Consider the following 25,718-nt stretch of genomic DNA (forward strand, 5'->3'; position numbering starts at 1 on the left):
AAAGTGTCACTACAGCAAACATAGCTCAGTGGAGCATCTGTTCTGCTCTGAAAGCATGGCTTTCCGAACACAGGATTTTCCTGTGAGGTATCACACCCATTTTGAAGGGCTGTGATAACTGCTCGCTGACTTTTATCTACATGTAAAGCTACTGCTGGCTGCATGATGTAGGATTTTTTTTTTACTTATCATTCATAGTTACAATATATCATCCCATCACTAACAGATAAACTGAATGTTAAAATTAGATTAAGAACAAACTTCTATTTGGTTGTATACTATTAATTGGATACAAGAAAAAGCACAGATGACATTAATCTAGGTATTTTTCAAGTGATGAGGTAATTTAGCACCTTACAGATTTTATATTTGTTCAATTTTCAACTGTTTTTTGACAAAACAGTAAACTTGGGTTCATTAAAGATTCTTTTCTATAGCAGTTAATTCATTTTAACATTTAGAGTTGGAGGACATTTTCTGTAACATACTACACTATATAAAGTTCACATCATAGTGTGAAACATGAAACTGTAAAAACAAATACTATTATTTATTTCAACTTTTAAACAAACCAATATCAACTCGTGTTCTTCAAGGCTGTTTAATATTATGTAACCTTTCTTACAATACACATATATGTTCACAGTGACAGATGCATATTTATATTAATACCTCCGAATTTTCATTTTGCAGCCACATAGGCCCTGTGAAAATGGTTTAAAGGGCAAATAACTAAATATAATGTGTTGTCCCTGAATAATTTTACAAATTGAAAAGCAATATTCACATTAGAGTCTGACTGTTAAAGGCTTTACAACAGATTTCTACAGAAGAACTTTCTAATATTTGATGACTTAATAATTGCACTGCAGAACACTGCACTTCATAAGGAGATACATGTTAAAAGAATATCGTTTTAACTTTATGATTAATGTTCAGTCTGTGTCAGTATACTTCCATGCATAAGGCCCTATCCTTCCCACCTTGAAGTCAATCATGATTTTGCCATTAACTGAAAATGGAGCAGAACTAAGTCCTCATTTGTACAGGAGATTTCTTAAAACTGTATATAATCCAAAGGGGAGTTGCTCAGCAAGTACAGACTGTCACAGCTCCGATCACTTTGACAGAGCTATGGCAAACCCCACCACATGAACAGCTTCCCGTAATACATTTTCCACACACACTCATTTAAAGAAGCTGCAAATGTGACATAATGTGCACAGATTTCAAAACCACTAATCTATACCTATTTGTGTGTGTGTGTGTGTGTGCATGTGCATATAAACGTACACATATACACACATACATTCTGTGCTTCACATGTGAACTGTTTGTTGCATAAAAGAAAAGAGAGAAAAATAACAGAAAGTTGCATAAAGCATTAGAGAAATAATCACAAGTATCCATAAAGCTCAAGGAGAAGCAAAGCATTCACAATCTATACAAGACTCTAGCTACATCATAATCACCTTATAGTAGGCACAAATAATGCAGCATACAGAGAACTATAAGAGGTTCAAACACTATAAAGTTGCTTAAGCTATTCTGTTATTTAATGAAGTTGATGAAATCTAGTGACAAACTAAACCCTGTGCTGTTGCAAGCAGATCTACAGTATCAAGAAACACAATTTCAGTTTCACCAATAAACTGAAACCTTCTGGTCTTGCCCAAAAGAAACATATCATTTCTGCTCATGTATAATGGGAATTACATTCCACACAAAAGGGATCTCAAAGTCCATAAACAGTGTACCTTTTCAATCTCTAAGGGACTTTCATTCCTTAGATGAAATATTAATAATACATACTGCCCCCGAATAGCCCCTTAATACAAGTCATATGTTAAAATGATTAAATGTTATGAACTAGCATACTCTTTGAAACAGTCTTGATGGAAAACTCGCTATGATAACAATGACTGATACAAGGTCCATTTTTCTTTTCCACAGCTAAGCAAAGCCATGGAATTCACATTTGCTGGCAAGCTGTGCAGAACAAACATACTGAATAAACTGCTTTAAGCAGCAGTAGTCTATAAGGAAGAGGGGAGGAAAAATAAAATTCCTGAAATTTACTTTCTTCATAGACAAAAGCAATCCTCCAGAAGTCAGTGCAGAGGAGTTCTCTGAATTTTTGGAAACTGATCCCAGTGCACCTTTACTTAATATGCATTTCTTGGGATTGAGTAATATATTTTACAAAGGCATACTCTCCTAAGAGGCAAAGATACAAGTAACTTCACAGCTGTGAACTTTTCCAGTAGAAAGGACAGCCTTTTGACTGGGGATGGGGGGGGGACTGTTCATATTGCTGGAAGCAGTTTTAAATCTGAAGTCTTGAAGCAGGAATGGCAAAACATGCATTTTAAAATGGAATGACCTAACTGCTTCAGCAAACCTGCCAGATCAATGACTTTTTCTTCAGGTGACACTAGAACCAAGTATCGGAAACAGAGAAGGTAAGTTTTGTATCCTGTTGCCCTTTTATTTTTGTAAATATTCTCCATAAAAAAATGCTAATAATACAGTGAAGCCATAGTATCACATGCCAACATTTTTTAGCTGTGGAATTTTATTATGGACAGATCAGTGTAAGTAAGTGTATTATTTCACTACATTAAAAGTCGGCATGCAGAGGCTAAACATTTTTTTCCTACTAAGTAAATTTTCCTGATTTCAACATATATTAAATCATTACTAATATCTTCTTTACAAATTTTCATTGAGGGTCAGAATCACACTGATTTCTAATTTTAAAATCATTAGTTTTTGAGATACTGAAAGGAAATGGTAAGACAGTAAAAGTGTGTGATCACTATACTATGGCCTTAAATACAACAGATAAATATTAAATCAATTTGCAACATATAATTGGAAATATTGCTATTATTATGTAAATTAGAGTAGTTGACTAAGATTTGCACAATAAAGCAGCAGAAAAATAGAATTAGTAGATATTTGTTAAGCAACTGGTTATAATGCATGATCTACTTAACACTAAAGGAGTTTTGCATATTCATGCTGTACAAAATGACCACCTCTATAAATTATGAAAATAGAGAAATTAGGTCAATAGGAGGATGATCCACAGTTCCACCATTTCTATATGCTTCCATTTTAAAATGACTGATTTAGAAACAGCATAAAAAGTCTTATTATAGCAAACAAAAAAAATGTTCCTGTCCTTAACATAAGTGAAAAAAAGATCAGTTTCTCAGGCCAAATGTGTTTTACCAAAAGGTGTCATCATATGTTTGTCAGATTGTGTGTATGCTGCTAGCCAGCAGGCCCACATATTTCCTGTTTAAGATATTTCTCTCCATATTTACTTCTCCATGCAACACAAGGATGATCAGTATTAACAGCTCTTGCAAGGTAAAACATTCATGTTGCCTGTGAATATCCTTCTGTCATCAAATTGTAATACAGTAAAAATAACTTTAACATTACTTTGAAACCATTTACTTTTTGTTCAGACACAAGATTTCTTCCTTTTCTTTTTGTTTAGATAAACAGACTAAACACTGAAAAGAATGAGATTTGAGAGATCCAGATGTGTGTATTGAGATCAGGCAGCATGGTAAAATCAGTTTAATGTGGTAGGTTTTTTCTTTTCTGCAGTTTTACCTATTCATCAGTAAAGCAAAGCATTCATTAAGTGTTCATATCAAAATGAATAGATACCTATGTTAAAAACAGAACATATAATCAGTACCTTAGATGATAAAAAGAGTGCTATTCATAAATGTGCCCACTATGGATTTGTGCGTTATATTCACCTTATCCAACCTTCATCCCTCACAGTGTGCACAATGCTGTTTTGTATTTGATGGACATATTCAATGGCTCATTCATTACAAATTCTTGCATTTAAAAGCAGTGGTAAAGCCAAAAATGCCCCCACACTTTAGAATTAATTTGGCCCCATGTTTTAAATATTAAATATGCAAAACTCTTTTGTGTGATTCACTGTTACTGTAAATTAGCAGCTATTCTCTTTTAAAAAGTTAAACCTTCACCGAATCACAAACCATAAACACTGTTCCATTTTCTCTTTTACACTGAGTCTCCTACTGAATCCAAATCATCCGAAGAGAGTGGGCGATACAGGTCCTGTAAGATGAAGTGCAGTATAGATTTGTTTATTGTGTTTGATTTGTTGCACTGAAACTGTCTTACAATCTTTTGTTACTGTGGACCAAAAGATACTTTTAAACAGTAAATACACATGTTGCATATATTCAGATTTTTGAATTTTTAATCAATAGACACGTGGCTAGTAAATAAATCTAGAGTTTGAATGTACAAAATATTTTAAATAGCAAGTATTTTCTTCTTTGATTCCTTCCTACTAAACACGATTAAAACAATGTTTGGCTGTTCTGGAGAGTCTCTTAACTGTCTGGAAACATGGCAGTATCAGTTTAATCCTTTCCCTTTTTCAAAATAAAATATATACCCCTTTTGTTTCACAAACAGTAGTAGGAAAGTAAATGTTTACCTTATAATATAAGGTAATCAACACTTGCCACTCCCTGGTCATATAGTGTGGATCCAACAACCCAGAATGCTGGCACTGAATACTGCCATTATATATATTGCACTATCTGACAGTGGTATGTCTTTTCTACTTTTTTTTTTTTTTTTTGGTAAAAAGACAGCATGTAAAATGCCCTCGTCACCGGCTCTTTCTGATGGTAGCCAGGCAACCAGCTCCTGACAGCAGAACAAGAGAATCTGAGTGTACGGATCCACTTCAGCGCAAGCACCCTCTGGCTGATGGGATAATCTGCAAATGCCAGAGGTGTCTGAGGATGCTGCGCTGCCCCATTCAGCCTGCGCAGTACAAGAGCCTTCTCCAAGATACACGACAGCGAAGAAAGAAAGAGAAAGTTCACCAAGGAGAAGCAGCAGAGGATCGAGTCCTGTCTTTGCAAGGTGAATTAAGCAAAGAGGCTGGTTTAGAGAGGTGCTGATTGGCCTGGTGGCTTTGCAGTCCTTTCCCCCTCCCCAGCACACCTTTTTACAGCAGCTTTGATACCTTTAAGCTGTTTCTGGGGATCCTTTAAGTATAAAGCATATTTACAAAATACACCAAAACATATACAAGACAAAGACCTTGGCAAGGTCTGCAAAAATACAAGAGCACATGAAAATGGAAAGGCTAATGGGACCGGCTTTACCATTGGTCTAAGCTTCCGGTTTTGAGCTTTGTGCGTTTTTTTAAACTACAGGAAGATAACTGAGACAAAATGAACAAATAAACAAAAAGACCTGAAAGCTAAGCTTTGAAACATGAACTGCTTAAAATGAATGTTTTAAAATTACAAATTTACAAATGTCTAAATAACCTATGAAGGCTTATGTTTCACTTGCAGGCATGATATAAAGGGGATTTTAATTCCTTGGATTGCTCATTCTGCACATAAATTGCTAATAGGCATGTGTATATATAGTAACAGTCATGTTAATCTGGCACACACTTCAGAAAATCCAATCTTAAATAAATCTCTGTGTGAACAATCTAGACAAAGGAAGAATTTTAAACACACAAGCCTATCTCATTTTTAATAGTAACTAGTTAGTTAATTATTAAAATTTCTTTTGTGCATATCCAGTTTTGGTATTTCTAATATGCAGTACAGAAAAAAATCTTCTGATTTGCTAGCGAGGATAACTCACCAAACTTTTGAATGATATCTTCCAGGTGACTGTTTGCTTACTCCTCTGAATACAAACAATATGTATTTGGAACTTACAAAGATGACATTTGTGAGAACTGACTTTTAAAATCTTGAGTAATTTTGTGTTTACTTTTATATCTGCATGGTTGGTCTAAAGTAAAATCATGCACAAGATCTCAAGATCATATTCTCTGTCCCTTCATACACTTTTAAATATTTGATACTTTTTTGAAAATTTTCCTTTCTGATAAAAATTTCCTTGCCTCTAATTAGCCAAACAGCATTGTTTAGAAAAATATGAGGAGAATCCATTTATTATTTTAAATGGATCAGTAAAAAGAAAAAAACACTTTCTGTATGAATAAAAGACATTTTGGACATATGCAACTCAAAAACTCGTTACATATATCAAATTCAATTTTTCTGTCTTATTAGTCAAGAGGTACCTTAAACTCAATTTGCTATTATTCTGTTGATTGTAGTTGCCAGTGAAATAGAAAAAATATATTTAAAATAATGGCAATCAGTATACTCTAACTGAAGTAATGACACCAATTACGAAACAGTGGAAAAACAAACTCAAGAACTATTACAAAAGCTAGTAAACTAAGATGAGGGGGTTATTATACATATTTATTATTATGACTGTCATGTCACCTTTTCTGAGTCCTTGCCATTAATCATACTCTGTTGCAGTAGAACTATATACATGTACAGTAAAAAAACTCTCTCCTTCAACTGCTATAAACCTGAATTGTAGATGTTTTCGTCTTCTGTGGATATACCCAATTAAGTATGTAACAACATAAAAACAAAAATCTTATTTTCTATTTTCAAAATAAGGAATATAAGAAAACCTAACTATATGAAAATGTAATTATAGTACAAAGGCTACAAGTTTAAATACTAGGATGCTGAAAAACAGAAAAGATCAAATGATTACTAGTTGACTTTCAAGTGTCTGTCTTACACCTATAAAATTAATCTGGACTATTAGTTATACTGTCAAATCTTACCTTCCTCAAGTATAGGCTAAATTTTACCTGAGATTATTGATATATAACTCCAATTTCTGGATACAACCCAGCCATGTGAGAACGGATGTCAGCAAGTGACAAAGGATGAAACTGTCTTTTTTGTTCTGGCTCTGGAGGGTTTAAAATTGTATCTGTAGGGTTACAGTAGTATCGTTTTCATGGTTACAGTATATGCACCACAGTAACATTCCTGGTCTTACTGAAGTCAATGCAAAGCCTTTTGTCAAAGGCCAGAATGTAATTTTTTAAAAAGATGCATGATTAAATGTTACTAAGTAAGGGCAGCAACCCCTATATTTAAGTTGCCTAATACATTTTATAATTAGAAGGAATTTTTTCTTTGGAAAATTCTACCATCTCTATTTTTTTTTACAGGCCTTCACTATTCACAGGGAGAAATCACTCCGTTTATGAAAGTTCCTTGCTTTTGTGCCACTGAATTCAAACCCATGACTTTCTCTCACCTGTGTTTCTCAGGAAAAACGTGGACAGCCTGCCCACACCCCTGAGCATTTTAAGAGCTAAGCCCACAGCTCCCTCATAACACTCGAATGGGGATGCTGAAGAGCTGATCTATCAGTTACATCAAGGGTAATCCGGCTATGCTTGATTCAACGCTTGATTCAATGCTTGATTCGATTCTAGTCTTCCAGATCCAGCACATAGCAATGGCACCCTGTTTACCTGGTGGCATGACAGAGGACAGGCACTCTCTAATTATGACCAGATGGAGAGAGAGCCAGAGAAACAACTAATTACACAGCTGAGCTGGCATTCCCAGAACCCAGCATCTTATTTCAGTTCTAGAGCACTAGTTCTCCCAGACTCCAAGAGAGAATACTGGTCGGAAACCCAACCATGATCTCCAACCCCAGGACATGGATCTAGCTGCCAATGCTCTTGTCCTGGGCATGGGCAGGAATACTTCTCAAGATGGGGACAAGAGTGACAGTCAAACTAGTCTTCCCTTCTCTCCTGTATACCCATCACATGACACCCATATTTCAATAATCTCCTAGGGAACAAATCTTCTCCTGTGGCTGGCTAGTCAGTTCTGCAGTTCAAGCGGTTGAAGACAATACAAAATGCTCTGGGTTCAAATTTGGTTTATGACAATATGGTACATAAAATAACTTGTTCTCTAAATAAATATTAAATGGATATGTACAAAAGATGGCACTAAAGCAAAACAAAACAGTATTTTTGACTGCTAACACAAGAAATTTAAGATTAGTAAGCACTGTTTTATGGTTGTTCATACAACTGATTTAGTCATATGAATACACATTATGACCTTTAACGACACAATCACATGGTTTTGCTCATTCACTTCACAAGTTAAATATGAAAGGACCTGAATTAAATTCTCAGGGCAACTGTAAAGTTTCCATTCCTTAACCTCGGAGCAGTGGATTTTGCAACCTAAATAACACTGTTTTAATGTATTTTCACATTTGTTTTCATATGTACAAATATATTTTGTCTACAATAAAGCCTCAAAATATAAGGTGTCATCATCTTTAACAACGTGGTTGCCTATCCTTCTTCTTCTCTTCCTCTGTGTGACATTTGGGGCTTAATTCTGTTCCCAGACAAGCATGAAATATCCCCTACTGAGGTCAATGGGATTTGATATGAATATCTGAGAGCAAAATTCAACTCTTATACAATGTCTTATCTCTCCTGTAATTTATTTCAAAACTTATTTTCTATACACTTAGCAATGTGATTATATCACCACTACACAGCCCTTTGCATCCATAAGACTGCCATTTAGTGATCCTGTTATATTTCCACATGGAGAACCTGGTTAGAAGAGACCCATTTGCCTTCCACTTCACATTTAGGAAACCTTGTGGACAAACACATCTTGTGTGTAGTGGTGCTGACCACACGGTTCCCGTTCATCCATTCACAAATGTTAACATAAAAACATTTATTCCTTGTGGGGATAAAAGCATCAGTGGTGGGGAAGGAAGCTTTGGAGGGTTACCAGTGAAAAGAGAAAGCCTTAGAACAAAAGAAAATCCACTATATACTGATATCATACATCTTAACAGACACCCTTACATCATCAATGTATAATTCATTTGGAAGACTCTTCCCTCTTCAATGACTTATTAATGACTCATTCATGAGCCTTGAGAGCAAGAGCAAACAGGTGAGGAAGACATTGCATTCAAGAAGATTTTAGTACCAACTTACTCAACTGAAACTTTCATCTTTACTCACTGTGTACCAAACAATGAAAAACATGACTATCCTGAGGCTTCAAGCTGATACGCAGTGGCTATCTCTATGCTGTAAGATCACATAGTACTTTCAAGTCAGCTTCCAGATCTAATAAGCGAGTCATGACAGAATCCCATGGCAGCATCCCAGCTTGGGATAAGACTTGGGCATGCACAATTCCTCTGCTCCCTGGTATCCATGAGAAAGAAAGAAGGATATTCAGGCGAGAAAGGACTCATGCCATGTTCCAGCTACCGCTGGTCTGGATATCTGGGGCATCAGGACTGCACCAACTGCTAAAGTCAAGCACTGTCAATTCTGCGTATAATCTCTTTCTTTCAAGAGACACAAATTATGTCTTTATTTAAAAACTAAAAAGGCAGAAAAAATGTGTTCCAACTGTACTTGTAAACAGAAGTCTGGAATATACAGCACTGCCTTAGGGAAGCTTTCTTTGAGAACAACTGATCACAGTTTAGAAAATATCAGAAGAGAAGATAAATAGATGTGTGTCCCACTGCTTTTGAATAGCTCCAATTAATTAAATCAGCATGTAGAGCTTTTTGGGTTGGATCAGTAATATTCTACTACATAGTTACAGCAGTAACGTATGTATTACCATCATTCTGGATGGTTAGGTACATTGTAGATTCTCTACATATGATGGTAGTGGGAACCTACAGCTATTAACAGCTTTGGTCCAGCAAGGTGCCTGAAGAGTCTCCTGTTGCTTTACTGCACAAGGCTGTGATATCACAGCTAAATTCCACAGAGCATTCTTTCACTTTGTTTTAAAATCAAAGCTGTGGTAGGTTTTGCAAGTGATATAATGCCTATGGCAAATTAAGAAAAAAAAAAGACTTTGACAACATCAGCATTTTCTTCCAGTTGTGAGATGCTTGGAAAAGGAAACAAAAAAAAAAGTTTTGAAATCATCCCTTTTTTTTTCCTCAAGGATAAACCAATTCCCAGCATATTTAGCATTTTGAAGGATACAGAACAGTTGTTTTCCACTTAAGAATGTTGTACAAACACAACAAGGATTGTATCCAAGCTCTTCCACCCTATAATTCTAAATACAAGGAATCGCTGGGGAGAAGGCTATCCAATAATGGCTATGTCAGATCCTACCCAGCCACTCTCAGAAATCAGTTTCCTTATTTCCTTACCCTCTGTTTCCGTAGACTTCCTGGGCTGGTGGGAGATGGGCTTGGAGACTTCCCAGAGCGGGGAGTAGAAAGCTGGCTACCAGGGGTTCCATTCACTAAGAGGACAATAAATTGAGAAAATAAATACAAGGCATTATTAAAAGCAAAGAAATAATTAAATCAACATATCTCATTTCTTCTCATTCTTTTTTTAACAGATTCATTTGCTTTTTTCATGTTTTAAACATTAAATAAGGTAATTCACAAAAGAACTGTTTCCTCGGAGTCTGGAATCTCATGAAACCAGTTTTTATATACAGTCTAAGCAAATAATGAATCTGAAGAGACTGTTTAGTCAACGACAGAGGACACTATTATGTCTTCTTAAACTGTACTGTTCCTACACTTCAAAGTGTTGCAAATCAAGCCACTTTGTGCTTATCCTTAACAGACATTTGCTGTATTTAAAGCTTTTCCTTCCATTTAGTTATGACTTCAAGTGCAACTCACCAAGAATAAAAAGCTGTATTGCTTGCAAGAACAAATCAACTACTTGCTGTCGCTCACTCACTCATTTGAAGAGATTTTTGCATTACTATCTGACCCAAACATCACCTCAGACTTAACTCAAAAGACCTTTCTAGACGCAGATGAACTGGATGTAACATCTCAAGTCTGAGTTACAGCAAGCCATCACTTTCTCAAATAGATAAGCTCATTCAAATATGTCAGTGCTTTTCATTTTAGAAGCATCTTTTGCATGCATGTGACACTATCCATTAAATTAACAAAATAACACCAGCAGAGGACAGAATTCTACTACAAAGTAATTACAAAAGAGGCTATCAATAATGTTCACACTAAAGCACTGAAAGAAATACTACAAAGCGTGTATCACATATATATGTAAATATTCTTTAAACAAGCAACTGTCGTATCACAGTCCATATGTGTCAGCATCAGGACAAACAATCAACAATTAGATTCCCAAATTCTGCATCTTAGGAGAATATTTACATACTAGGATATCAACAAGCCATTTGACTTACCTTCTATGAGTTCTAACATGGACAAAATCTTAGTGTTTAACCTGATAATAGCAAGCAGCAAAATTCCTGCTCTGTACTAAGCCAAGCTGTAGCAAAAATGAGGAGCAGTGGGATTAGTTAAGGATAGCCAGGGCTGTTCACAGAGTGAGCTGAATGCAATGCAGGATTCATAAGCAGAAGCCTTTTCTGCGTAAGGCTGACGTCTTCAAAGCAGCAGTGGGAGGTGCAGGTGCTGTCTTAGGGCTACATCAAAGGTGTCAGTTAAGCATAATGCTGCTGCTTCAGAGTGCTGAGCAACTGCAACCCCCACTCGCATTGCATGGAGCCCCGAAAGCCTAAGCAATGTTATATGCTGTGCACTGAATCATAATGAGGTGCCTTTGGGGGCAATATACCAAATGACTCATCTGAAAATCAAAATGACAATAACTCTTGTAAAACCTTGGCTGACTGGCAAACTAGCAAATGCTAAATTCTTTGGATAACACAGTGGGCATTTTTAATAGACTTTTCTTACTTTTTACATAATACATTATTCTCACTGGCTAAGGATATTGGGCCCACATATTATGAGAAAGAAACATGTATATCTACTACACTACACAGATCAATAAAACACATTACACTGCATAATAAATAATGATCACTCACTAGTGATTAGGTGCTATTACTGATTAGATCTCCACATCACTTTGTGCAAGGCATTGTTTAAGGTAAAGGTGCAATATCTTTGTATAACCATAGGAACAAGAAGAAACAGTAATTGCATTTAAATATGCTGCTTTTAAATAAAACCATTTCATTCTGCTAAGCTTAAAATTCACTTTGTACAGAGGACAACAGCTTGTACATATCAGCACTGATTCAAATGTACTAAGTGTTGGGGGAGAGTACATGCATATGGACACACTCACTGAAGTTCATATTGCAAAAGGACTCCCAAGATGTGGCCAATAGTATGATCTATGAGTAACCCCAAATTTGTTATAAATACTTTTGAAAACATTTAGGAAAAGGGATACAGGAGGACATTAAAAATGGGCTTTTTGGAGTCTCAAACATATAAAGTCTTGAAAGTTTTCTTATAAACAAATATGGTATCATTTAAAAACTAATATTAAAATACTGCTATTCACAGGGAGCTGGTACTCAACACTGTTCATTAATAAGTCTAGTGGTCTGTCTTCTCTTTAAACCAAGCACATTGTCTTAGATCTTGTTATTACTAGGAGAAAATTTAAGATAACAACTACACTTTAATAAACCTCATAAGACAAGGTACCAGATACTGTTCCTCAGAGATTGACTCCTTCCTCATAACTTGAAACAATAGTTTTGCTTAGAATTACTATTCCAGTTATTCTGTCCCAAAGACAAAGACTTGAGGCCACCAAGTGCAATCAGAAAAATAGATGCAATGCTGTATTTGACTCTGATGTGTTTCTCACATCAGGTTGATAAGTATCTATTTTAGGTAAAAAAAGTACATATTACAAACCCTAAAAATTACTCACTTGCTGCTATCAGAGAGCCCAGAGTGCTCAAGTTAATTTCCAGGGCTCTCCCCAACATCATTTTTTTAAGTGACAATTTTTATAGCTGTTGTGTTAGTGTTGGCCATCTGTAACATGTGAAATCAGAGCATAGTTAATGGATCAGAGCCTTCAAGAGATTTAAGTGGAGTTTGCTCACCTCTCTACCCATGTCAGAAACAAAAAGGAGCTAGGTACCTAAATGCTCATACCAGGTTATTTGTGAGTATACAAGGACTTCCTATGGAGAGCTGTGTAGGAAACTCTAGTATAAAAAAAAGAGATGACAACTCGGATTTGGGCATGGGATTCATTTTACTGATCTTTAGGTATCTATTATGTAGGCTTCTACTTCTAAACTAGTTTTCTAGACCTCACTTTAACCAATGAACAGGTACTGTCAGAGTGTGAGTTGTATCATCCACAAGTAACTATCTAAAATGGATCTGATGAACTGAGTACTAGAACTGTCCACTGTTCTGCCTTGCACCCTTTTAAAGTTAAGTGAGATGAATCCAACCTCAGGTGTCTATTGGATTAGAATATGCTGGAGATTAAAAGAAATCACTGAAATTCTCCCAATCTACTAATTTTGGTGGATTTTATACCAACCCCAGAATTCCATTAAATAAACTCGGATGACCGAAGTTTGTACAGGGTCAGCATCAGAATCAACCTGAACAGGGATCTGGGAGATCACAACAGGGAAGAAATAATTCCTAATAATTCCCCAGTCCATGCCAGGGCTCCTCCTTTTGGCCTTGTTGATGGCTTGTTGACCATCTCCAACCCTAGTTTCTTACAAATCATTACGCTGAATTTGCAAATAGAGCTGGTGTTAGGTGCTATGCTGCAACAAGAGACTGGACTGTTTTGGACCATCTTCCTGAACTCCAGTTATGTCCATGACCCCATTCAAACATATGCAGCTCATGACCAGATAATATGGCTAAAAATAAATGCCGATAACATCTTTAATCTTTAATATATGATAATAATAAGCTTCTGATAAGTACAAGAAAATAAAATTCCCTTTCTTGTTGGTAGAATGCATTCTGTTTGAAGCTGCACTCTTGTCCAGTATCTGCACTGCATGTCTCACTGACTGATACAGCACATGTTCTTACAGGGAACCCTGATGCAGATAAAGACACATGAAATTGGTAAATCACTGTAGCGATTAATCATTTTATTGAGTGAGGCAAGAAGTTCCTTGTCACTTTTTATTCATAAAATGGCAAGGGTCAGTGACTTCAGCTTAACATACAGCGCTCTTCCATTGTCTCATGAAAAAGATTTATCTGTTCAAAATTTCACAGGTAAAATATGTATTAAAAAGCTAAAACAATAACAACATTATTGTGGCTGCACTGAGCACATGTATGCACATGCTTAGCTATGAAATCCTTTGCTTACTGTCATCTGTTGCTGAGTCTGGAAGCACAACAGGACAGGAACCTGTTTTTTTATTTGTTTTTGCAGCACCTGGCACACATATGAAAGTAGAGAAAACCCCCCCCACAAAACAGAACACTAAAGCTGGATACCATCATCTAATGAGATACATGGAAAATAGGTTTCATATGAAGATGTTTATAAACTAGTGAAAATGTTGTAAATAAAAAGACCTTGACCATATTCCAGCAAATAAATCATTTTGATAGTGTATCATTTTATTATGTAATAAAAACAAAAGTGAGAAAAGCTGAATTACAGTGTCAAGTGTCAGTCTGAGAAGCTGCCAATGCCAGTGTGTGGTACCAAAATAATACTCTCCTTATAAAACCTGCCTGTTGATGTGTGACCATCTTGTACTCTGTGTACATGTTGGGATGACGCTGTGTGTTTACAAAAGCGGTTTGCCAAACACAAAAGAAGTGTACGTGAAAAAACAGGAGAGAGGAGACTGAGAGAAGGGAATGGTGCAGGCTTTTTCCCAACCACAACTTATTGAAGACTAAGAGAAGAAGCAGTCTAAATTAAAAAATAATTTACAGAAGTCACAACATGTTTAGGTCATGTTCAGCAACATTAATTACAAAATAGTGATGCAATATCACTACCTGACCTTGTCCCAACAACTCTCGTAGTTTGTCACTTTCCTCTTCAGAATAACATTTTTGCGCAAGGAAGATTTTGCAATTTCAGAGTAGCTGGGGAACAAAACATACCTTGTCTTTTCTTTCCTTCTGCATTTGTATTTTAACTATATCTCTTAATTTTAACTATAATCCCTTAATTTTTTGTCTTCATTGCAAAAGAGAGATGGTTTGGCCAGAGCGATGATTAGGAAAGCAATCACATTATCGCTCCTCAGTGAAGCCTTTTGTAGGTTCTTCTTCAGTGCAACTAGTTGAGCTAGTTCCAGATAGTCAGTACTGCATTCATTTTAACTACTGCTAAACAGTCCTTTTTACGTTGAGTCTTTGCTAGAGTTTATGCCAGGAAGTTATCCAGATATAAAAAGAACATCTCTCTGCCACTGAAGACAAAGCTTAACAGACCCACACAGAGCTTTAATCTCATCAGCAGATTAGAAATATCAGCAGAAAGGACCAGTTTCAGGTCAGGTTTACATTCCCGTCCCAGCAGCATCTGATACCTAAGCAAACTTTTAACTAGTCATGGTAAGTCACCAGTACCCATGGTAGCCTTGACATACATCCCAAGCAGCACAGTGCTCAGCACAGATTGTAAAACCCACCCGAGAGGGGAGGCAGACCCTCACCTGCTTGGCCAACACTGATCTCCATGGACCGGCCACTAGTATGCCATCGGTAATGCAATCTGAAGATGGCTGCGGTATGCCCACACTGATAAGCAGACTAGTGCTGCAGATGTATTGTAGACATTGCAGACATGCCTGAGATCTCAGAAGACAAGATCCTTCCCTGAAAATACAGCTCCTCAGAATCCAATAGTAACTTTTTGGAGCATCAGAAGGTGAGTGAATGCCTCCTGTTGTTTTTTTCTCCCCATTTTATCAGAATGTATGTGATATCTATGAACTTGGCTGCTAACTTCATGTAGTACATAACCTAGAAAGCACCTACACTTACCTAAGACTTAGTGAAAATCTCTCTTTTGAACTGTTTTGCCTAATTAGAAAGACAAGGATTCTCAAATTAGCCTAAGGGAATGGAGTACCAACTTCAAGGCTGTTTTGTTATCTAGCGTTCAGCTTTTTAACACTTTAAGAGGGTTAAACTAGTCTAAACATCTCTATTTCCCTTATTAACTCTTGTTTTTTATTATAAGCTATAAAATAATAAAACTTAATTTTTTAATGATAAGTACTAAATATCATCAATATAAATAAAAAATTGAAAGGAACACAGGATCAAAGTAAAACTGTTTTGGAAACCCCTGGGACCGTAGGATGACTTCGTCGCTCCCATGGGTTTGTATTCCTCAGTTCAGGAAAAGTTTTGCTTCAGCACATTTATTAAAAAAGCCCTGCCAGCTGAGTATATATAATAGTGTGAATAAAAACATGTGACCACACTGAAGATAATATTATATGTCACGTTCCTTGCTCTGAGACCCAAAAGACCTTCCTCAGTCAGGTGGCAGAAGAAGGATTGTTTCTGGTTAGGGGAAAGGGGCCTAAGAATGAGCAAACTAAATGAAAACATCTTTTTACAAAGGAACATATATACTTTTTTTTTTCTAAATAGCTGAGAAAAGTACAAGCATCTGCTCTAGAGAAGCTTTCGGTAAGATCCAATTTCTATATTCTAAAACATTTTTTTCTTTAGGGGATACCTATCAGGTTTTAGTTTGAAATGTGGCTTCATGATTTCTTTGCCCAGATGCAATTTTTTAAAAAAAGCACACAGCCTTAGATATTATAACCTACTCTATAAATTCTTCACAAACATTTCCATTGTCACCCAGAATATCTGTATTATTCCAGTTACTCCTGAAAGACACTTGTTGCACTCAGCAACTGAAATTCCTAAATAACTCTTCTTAACACTAATCCTGAATCACAGTTACAAACAACATCTCAAGGACTTGAAATATTTTGGGAGATAGTTTGAGGGGAAGAGGAGGGGAAGAGAGATGAGAGGGAAATAATTCTGAAGGTGGTGTTCAAACTTAAAAAGTAGTTGTTTTCATTAAGAGCAAGTCCTGAAAATTAGAGTTTGTATTTCAGAAGCTGAAAAGAGTTCACCTGCATGCAATAACTTTCCTTAGTTTAAGGGACTGAAGGTATAATAATTCCAGCTGTCTCAAGCTGTTCTTGATTTGATTAAAAATAATGATCATGAAGAAGTAAGGGTGGCTTTCTTCAGATCTATTAGCTCTTCACCTGCACTAAGGCTGCCACCAGTGGTGTTAATTGGTAGCTGGACAGAAGTCGACAGCTACTGAATAGCCCTCAGACATTTATAATTTTCAGTCACTGGCAATGGGTTGATATGTGGCCTCACTGAAATTCAACACCTCTTTTGAGCCATCCTCTCCTGAATAATACTTGATGCCAACAAAAAATATCAAAGTTTTACAGACTTTGAGAATACATCAGGAAAATTAAACAGAGGCAGGATTATCTATTGCACTTGGAACCAGACTTCAGCACTCTGCCTGCCTGGGAGGTCAGGCTACCTTTCTCTGCTCTTGTTCCCTTGCTTTATTCCTGGTTGCTCTTGTCTATTTAGGCTGTAAGCATTTTCGAGCAGACAATACCTCAAATGCATTAGTAAAAATCAGAATGCAATCCTCCTGCAGTGAGATTTCAGTCTTGTGGTTCTGTTTTGAAACACTGTCAGATGCAAATAAAAAACTGAACAAAACACAAAATAATGTAGAAGTCTGCCCTTACCACAGATCTTCCCAGTTAGCCTATATCTTTTAAGTAGTGTTCTGTGTTTTTTTATAAAAATAGGATGCATCCGCCCTCAGAAGCCAGAGAGGCTACCAGGAAAATCTACGCATATTAAAAATATGTTGCACTAAAGAAAAAGAAAAGGAAAAAGCAAGGATGGAAGAAGGTGAACACCACCTACAGAAGGACATACTTTCCCCTTAAAAATGTCAAGAAATTGTGTAAAAGCAGATGCAGCTTTTTTGCTCATTTTAGATTGGATAGCCCACGGAAGGGTGAGTAGTATGTGTCTCCCATTCTCTTACAGGCTGACACACGTTTCCCTTCCCTCAATTAGCCAGAGCACAGGTCTGAACCTGCATGGCCCTGAGCCCCAGTGTTGTGCAGTGCTTTGGTGCTTTAGCCTTTTGTACTGCTGAGGGTCTTTTCTCCTCAACCCTGCAGCCTACCTTCCACTTGCAGCTCTACCCTTTCCCCTGTGCGGCCGTGGCAGCGTGTCCCAGCGCCTCTGAGGCATTGGTTTTCCCTTGTTCGCATGCTGTTGTTTCCATGCTGCTGCTGTCAGGGCCTTGCACCTGCAAAGCCCAGCAGTGCTGTTAGAGAACGTTCTCCTGCAAAGCGATTGCCACTGGCGAGAGAATCAGCCCTTCCCCCTACCCTTTTCCTACCCCTTGGTCGTAGTGTTTGGGTTACAGGAGGAGAGCCAATACCAGGCCCGCACAAAGCTTAACAACCGACCAGCGTGCAGCACCCGTCCCGATCAACGCGTGCCCCCGTCAGTGCTCACAGCCTCCCCAGCGGGAACAACCACCAGGCAGCCTGAGCGGGGCCTGACAAAACCTATACAGTCACGACGGGAAAGGTATGGGGGCCAGAGGGACACCTGCTGCACAGGGGACACCCAGGGGAGGATGCCCCTCTGGGGCCTTCCCATCACATCTCTTCCCGGCAGGCCATGGGAGAGCTTTCCCTTTCCCTTTTCTCTCTCTCTTGCTTTTGTTTTTACTTTTCCCCAAAAGTAACTTTCTCTGTTAGACCTGATGCACACCATCAGCCACAGACCCTGCTGAAAAACCTTCATGCATATGAACCTGCCTCAACATCCTTTGTGCAATGCCAGAGGGTGGGATATGTTGGGGTAGAGTATTCCTAATCCCTTCTCTTGGAGCCCTTCTACTCTTTTAAAAAACACTTCTGTGGTCAGTGAGAGTAGCACTTACCTGAAGTGTTTTTTATCAGCTGAAGGTGGGACTTTCAGACTGGGCAATTATGCTGCTTTTACAAGCATTGGAGGGAGGCAGGCACCTCCGAAGGGTGAAACTCATCGCGGACACGTGAATGCCACTAAGAGCCCCTGACACCCGGGTACCCAATGAGACGATGGGGTAAACGGTTCTCCAGAGCATTGGCTGGGGCTCCCCCGGGAGAGGGAACTCTCAGGATCCTTTGCCTGTCCCGCAAACAGTTGGGGACCACCACCACAAGGTGAGACTGAAAACAGAATGCTCTGCACACTAGGGGTGAGGACCTTCGGCAGGGTTTTCTCTAAAAGTGGTTTCTAAACATTACTGAATTTATCTTCAAAGCATCAGTTTTGGTAAAATGGTATTGTTCCAAACTTACAAATGGGAAACAGAGAGACAGACATTAAAGAAAAGAAAATCCGACCCGACAATTTCTGCAAGCAACTTCAGAAGCTAATGAGATGAATTTGGGGAAGTTCGTTGTTCATGCCACTATGAACAGATCATTCAGAACAATGGTCCCATTGACTTCATTGCATTTATGAACATTTAGTTTTTCTGAAAATCAGATGCTGAGTGTGTCAAACTGAAGTTTGGTTTAGTTTACTTATCACTAGAAATGCTGTGTCAAAGAAGGGAAACAGTTCTTCAGGATGGTATTTAAATGCTTAAACCAAAGAAGTCTGTCTAAATTTCCTGGCCTCATTTACACATCCATTTGTGTAACAATAGGGAAATGACCCAAACACAGTACTTTAATTAAGTATAAACATGATTAATTCCTATCAGCTATCCTGTGCTGGATGAGAAGAAAAATAATGTTAACTGAATGCATTAAAGACTGTACTGCGCTGCAGATGCATATAGGAGAGAATTAAGAGTAACTCAAGGTCATCCCCTCATATTAGATTTTTGTCAGTTTTAATAACTGACTTTGCAATTTTTACATTTTTTCAATGTAGTATTTGTATCTAGTCATAGTGTTTGTGTCTTTTGACCCATGTGGTTATCCATGTGTATTATCTTGATAAGGGCAAGAATTGATGACTGAGCCATGCATTCCTTTTGTGCAGCAAGAATGGGCAGATTTTTTGAAATGCAGCAAGAGCCAAATGAGAGGGATCACATACTTTCTAACTAGCAACACACACCTCTTTAGATAGCATTTTGTCCTAAGAGATGCTCTCACTTAGCTTTTTCTCAGGGGCACACTGCCAGTAATGCTTTCTGCCTGCCCTATAACCCTGCTTTTCTCAACCTTCTGCCTCTCTTTTATGATGTACAAATCTTTACAAAATGACAATTGAGGAAGGTCCTCTGCACATACGTGTCTTTGTTTTGTAATATATATGTATTGCCTGTGTTCTGAGCAAGGAATCTACTCTTCTTCTCAACTATTTTCATGTTTATCTCTAATGAAAGAAAATTTCCTAGCAGTAACTTAAAGATGAATTGAAAGCAGTTTGAAAGTACAGAATAAAAAAATACATATATATACTTAGCACTAACAATGTGACAGTAAAAGGAGACTCTAATACTGAGAAGATGTTTAATATATAAACAATATGGAAAAAAATATCTGTTGGTATGTGCACTAGATGGTAATTTCTATATTCTGCTGCTGTCACGTGTACATAATTATAATAATAAATAGGCAGTATTTTTTGCCTACTGGAAAGCAAAATAGTGAAACCTACGTAATATCTGCACTTTATGGGAGAATTTTGTTTTTTGTCTAACAATATTTGCTAGCTATTTTTTCCTTTTCTTTCCACCCCTTTTTTACATTTAAAGAACCAAAAGAGACAATTTAAACAATAACTATTTTCAATTAGGAGTAGACTTCTCTCTACCTTGAGACAGTCAAATTAACAGCACAAAAAGTTATCTATGTTTCAAGCTGAATGTTTGATTTAGCCTGAACCATTTCCTCTAATTTAACTGTTGGTTTTTTCAGTACAGTGTCTAATATCAGGTTGCATATTTTTAAAATCTATTCATTTTTTATGTGGTCTAAAAACAATTCTTCTTAAGCCCAAGTACCCACTCATACAATATTGCTCCCTTTTATGATAGTAATATTGAAGTAAATATTCATGTATTCAGGTTAGAAATAGGTTTCCTGGAACATTCACACAACCTGACTTCTTCATGGTTTGCAGAAAGCAAACACAAGAGATACAAACAACCAAATCAAATTTGTGTTCCCAATAAAGTTTTTACAGAAACATTTTAAATCGTTTGCCCTTTTTAAGCTGTAAGAAGTTATAGACTCCTACCCTTTAACAGGGTGTTCTGTCAGCATCCTATACTTTTCTGTAGGGCCTCCTCCAATGCCTCTTTCTAGGGAAATCTTCTGCAATACAATGTTCCAGTGATGCTGTCAAATGGGTCAGGTCATGGACCATGTTTTGACAAACTAAGATATGCTCATTTCCTGCAAAGTTACTGTTCTTAAATAAAATATGTTTAAAATAGGTAAATCTGTCATTAACATAGAATCATCTAAAATGTTTTTTAATATTTCCATTACCTTGCTTCTTTTATTATTATAACTTTAATGATATATTAATTATTATTGTGGCGTGGTGAAAGCATTGGTTTTTTAATAAGCTGTAAAATAATCTTCTGATCTTTTTCAGTGGTTAAACAAGCTATGGCATTCTGCTTAGACTAGTTAAATTAAATTGCAGGAAATTAGAATTTATTCATGTTCACTTCTCCTGTAGGTTTAAGTAAGAATGTTACCATTTATCTCACAACCAAAACTAATAAAGAAGCATGTAGCCAACATGTCGAAAATGCTGCTAGTCTCATACCTGACAGAAACATTTGTTTATGCACAGCAGGAGAGTTATTCCACACAGAAATGCACATACAGAGATCAGTGTCCATTAACTCTACCCCCAAATGAATAGTCATTAAAAAAAGAGTCCATAACACTACATGCTAAATAGTGCCTCCCTTACTAAAGTTTAATTTAACTCTGTTCTACCTACCCACAAAGAAAGCTACTTAATGTACACTTATGAAAGAACTACTCTGTGTTTCTCCCTCAGAATCAATACTCCTTGCCATTATCTCTTTGCAGGCTTCTTCATTTCTGCTCTTCTTAGGATGTGTAGGAGGCCTCCTAGCCCTGCTACCCACATCTACGCCTCCATCTCTCATTGTGTCTCCCCCAATTTCCTCCTCCCCCGAAGGAAGATGCTGTGCTGCTCTATGTAGACTTCTTGTAAAAAGTATGTCACCAGTTGACTGATCTGTACCTCCCCTCTTTGAAACCTGCTTGGAGCACCTGGGCCATTCTGCTCACCCCCTCCCTTCCCTTTAAAGACCTTATGGTGCGGGATGCAACTACAAAACAGTTCCCAATATGATGTTAGCTTCGCTGTTGGTTGAAGACTTAAGGGAGAGAGTGAGGTGGCTTTCAGACAGCTTTAATATTTGCCTCTTGCACAATCCAAATCTACAAGCAATGCTGCAAACGCTGGATCTGGTCTACTTAACTGGCTCCTACCAAGTATTATTTATACTTTCAGGCATCACCAGTGGAAAATTATCTAATGCATATTTTTTGTTTATTTACTGCTTTTCTTGGGAAAAAGCACCAGGGGGGGACTAGTCATAGACTACTTAGTGGGAGCAGCTGCAAAGGCTGCCAAAGTAAGGCCCTTCAGACAGAATCAGAACTTTTTAAGGCTTTTTGCTGTGTCTTCTCCAGCCTGTACCACTGGCTTGTTAAGTCATCTCTGACTTATCTCTTCCTCAACCATCTTTACACCTCACATTCACACCTGCAATTATCCTCTTTCTCTGCTCTTCCCCTCTTCCTCAATATCCTCATTGCCTTTAACCTATCCTTTCCTCACTGCTGACTCTTAACTCTTTCAGAATCAAAATACAAAAAAAAGATTGTAGAAAGAACGATTTGCAAATGCAGATTCTATGCTGTGCAGCTTGCACTACTTTCTACACTGTGTTTATGCAGTTCCTAGTATGATGTATACATCTTTTTGTCAGTCTTTAGGTATTGTCATAATAATGATGCAAAGAAAAAAAAGGAAAATGAACCATGATATTGCGAAAGTACAATTTATAAAACACTGAAGAGTTCTTTCACATTGGGAAGACACTTCATCTCAGATGCATTTTAGAAAGCAGGTGAATTTTTACTGTCAGCTATTTTATGCATACAATGTTTTGCCAGAAATGCAGAATCTTAAGCACTTTGCCAATTGTATCCAGGGACATTAACAGTTATTATTAAGAAACATTTCTTGCTTGCTTTACCTGAGCTGGTAGAGGCAGGAGACTTGCTGCGTCGAGATGGGCCCGGGCTCTTGGTGGTGCTCCTACGTGAAGCTGAAGCTATTTTGGTATAGGAAGTGGATTTCACTACCCGACATTCTAAAAGACAAAGAAACTGCATAAATTAGCAATTAAGAAAGCCAGCAAGATTCTGTAACAGAAAGAGCACTGAAAAGCACAAACATTTAGCCCACGCTTGTTTTCATTCATCTTGACGAGTTTTATAGGAAAATATAAAGTCTGTATAGATGGCTCCATTAAAATCCAAGTACAGTATGTACCACTGCACAGCCAAAGAATTGCTGCAGTAACCCAGACTTTTAGATACCATGGTTACTGCAGGTACTTAAAGACAGTGTAATTTAACAGTGCTGAAACTACACATAAAATTTATTTGCTTTTGAAGATTTCAACACAAGTAACCCAGTGTTTTTTTGCAAATGATCCTGTTGCAATGTAAGCATTTTTGTCAGCCTAGGCAGTCTCTTGTAGAAGAACTGGAAGGCTGCTTTTATATATCAAAATGTTAAGACTGTACAAGATGACGCAGGTGTCTGTCACTCATGAAAGGTCTGAGGAAAGTGAAGCAGGTTTGTTGCTCCTGCTTAATCCTCTGGTGAGCTACAGCCCACATTGTATGGCACACGCAATTCATCACAGGCTGAGGGAAATGGCACTACTTGCTCATAAGAGACATCAGTAAAATCAATGAAGAGGCGAAATTACCCTCCCACTTGGGAACACTGCAAGATGTTCAGGTTAGAGTTTATATACACCCACACAGCTCTGTAGGCATTCTTGCATTACGCCTGCAAAATGGTTCTTGGCCTGAGGATGAAAGAACTTAGTGTGCATAAAGTTGATGTCTTGCAGTCATAATGGATACTAAATTAATCACCAGATATATTATACAGTCAGGAAAAAAAGAAAGATTTACACTTCTTAGCCAATATACAGTTAGAAGTCTGTAGTAATGTTTATACTGTATTCACCTGACAAATCAGTATATTTCACTTGTTAAAAAATACATCAATAACAATTTATTTCTATATCAAACTTGTTCCTCATTTTCTTGCCCATGGTTAAGGTTCCTCCAAATTGGTTAAGAGAAATAAACAAGAATTTTTTTCTTGTCTCTCTAGTCAGAAAATACCACGTACAAGCCTGCACATTATTTAGTCTTCATCAGTGGAGCCTGTAACATGGTTTAGACACATTAGAGAACAAAGAAAGAAAATTGAGCATAATTAATTAACTTAAATATATCCACCAGAGAATGATGTCATGAGGTGTATTTCTCTTGGCTATCTTAACTGTTTGCATGGCAGCAAGCTGTTGAAGGAAATGGAAGCAACAACTGACGCGTTACTATAGGACTGCCCAGCACAGCTGAGAGTAGAGAATACCAGAGAAAAAGCCCTAATCTTCCCAGAGAAGCTGTTCTTCTCAAACTCTCACACCTTCTTAATGCCTAGTAGCAGCTAGTTTCTTTCTGTTGACACTTTGTGTGATTCATTGATGGCTAATCTCATTTTGTACCCAGCAATGAGTGAAAATGGATAAAAAACATTTACTCTGTTTTAAAAGGAAATTATCAACTGAAAACAGGAGGAACCATATGTAAGCTTTCAATTAGACACCACTAGGTAAGGACTGGAGGAATCTTACACTGATGCATTTGCATAAACTGCTGCTCCAGGAATTGTCTATACATGTCAAATGCAAAGAGGTTCTTTACCTTTCTTGTAAATATTTAAAATGTTCAAACTTGAACATCCGTTTGTTCTCATAACGTTTTTGTTCTTGTAAAATTAATAAGTAATCCCAGTGTGGGTCCCTATCTACAATAATCAGTATGGAACCTAACTGAACATTATAATAGTCACTAAACAAAAAGACTAAAAAAGATCAATTCAATCAAGCAAAAACCATCAGACTATACTCATTTGCTTAGTGAGAAAACTTATGAATCTGAAGAAAAAAGCCATCTACTTTCTGTAATACACTCTACTATATAAGAAGCTTTCCTCTACTTTCAACATATAAAAAACATAATATTTACATTTCTTTTTTTAATTCATGTTATGCACTAAATCTTAACTCTCAGCTCATTACGGTTAATAATACTTACTTATTTAAGCTCTCTGAATACCTTATACGCACACAGAGTTAGAATGAGTTTAGAGATAAGATTCTGTATTAGAATGTGTATTTCCCCTCACAGTGTTGGAAAAGACCACGTGGAAAATGGTATGAAGGGAAAGAAGAGGCACCTAAATGCATAGCCAAGTTATTTTTCTACCCTGCTGATTAAATCCTGTCTAGGAAAATACTCACAATAGCACTTTCACCCCATTCATTCACAGATGTCAAGAAAATCAATAATAAAAAGTTATTTCTTTTCCCTTCAGATTTGTCACACATGGGCAAGGAAAATGTGGGTCACCTGAACTGTAGCAGCTAACTGCATCCTGTCACCATCTTCCTCCTCCCTGGTCTTGTCTCCTCAGCAAGACCAGCTCCTGGTCACATGTTGGAGAGGGGGTGCTACTGTTTCTGGGAAAGAGGGAGGCTGGGAGCTGGCTTTACCCACCAGGGCATTTGGCCACTACTCACTACTGACGGTCTCCTTAGAAATGGTGATATT

The 25,718-nt window shown here is 37.3% G+C and overlaps 1 protein-coding gene across 2 annotated transcripts in view; it reads right to left on the minus strand.

Annotated features, from left to right (window-relative positions):
- DCLK1 (doublecortin like kinase 1) overlaps nucleotides 1-25,718 on the minus strand; it is a 251,411-nt gene that overhangs the window by 56,122 nt on the left and 169,571 nt on the right. For both annotated transcript variants that reach the window (XM_013962098.2, XM_067291218.1), the window contains exons 5-6: nucleotides 23,054-23,170; nucleotides 10,126-10,220 (exon numbers count right to left, since the gene is read on the minus strand). In XM_013962098.2, coding sequence (XP_013817552.2) covers nucleotides 10,126-10,220; nucleotides 23,054-23,170 — 212 coding nt within the window. The remainder of the gene's footprint in view (nucleotides 1-10,125; nucleotides 10,221-23,053; nucleotides 23,171-25,718) is intronic.

This window comes from Apteryx mantelli, chromosome 1, assembly GCF_036417845.1.
Source record: "Apteryx mantelli isolate bAptMan1 chromosome 1, bAptMan1.hap1, whole genome shotgun sequence".
In the NCBI taxonomy this organism is placed as follows: domain Eukaryota; kingdom Metazoa; phylum Chordata; class Aves; order Apterygiformes; family Apterygidae; genus Apteryx; species Apteryx mantelli.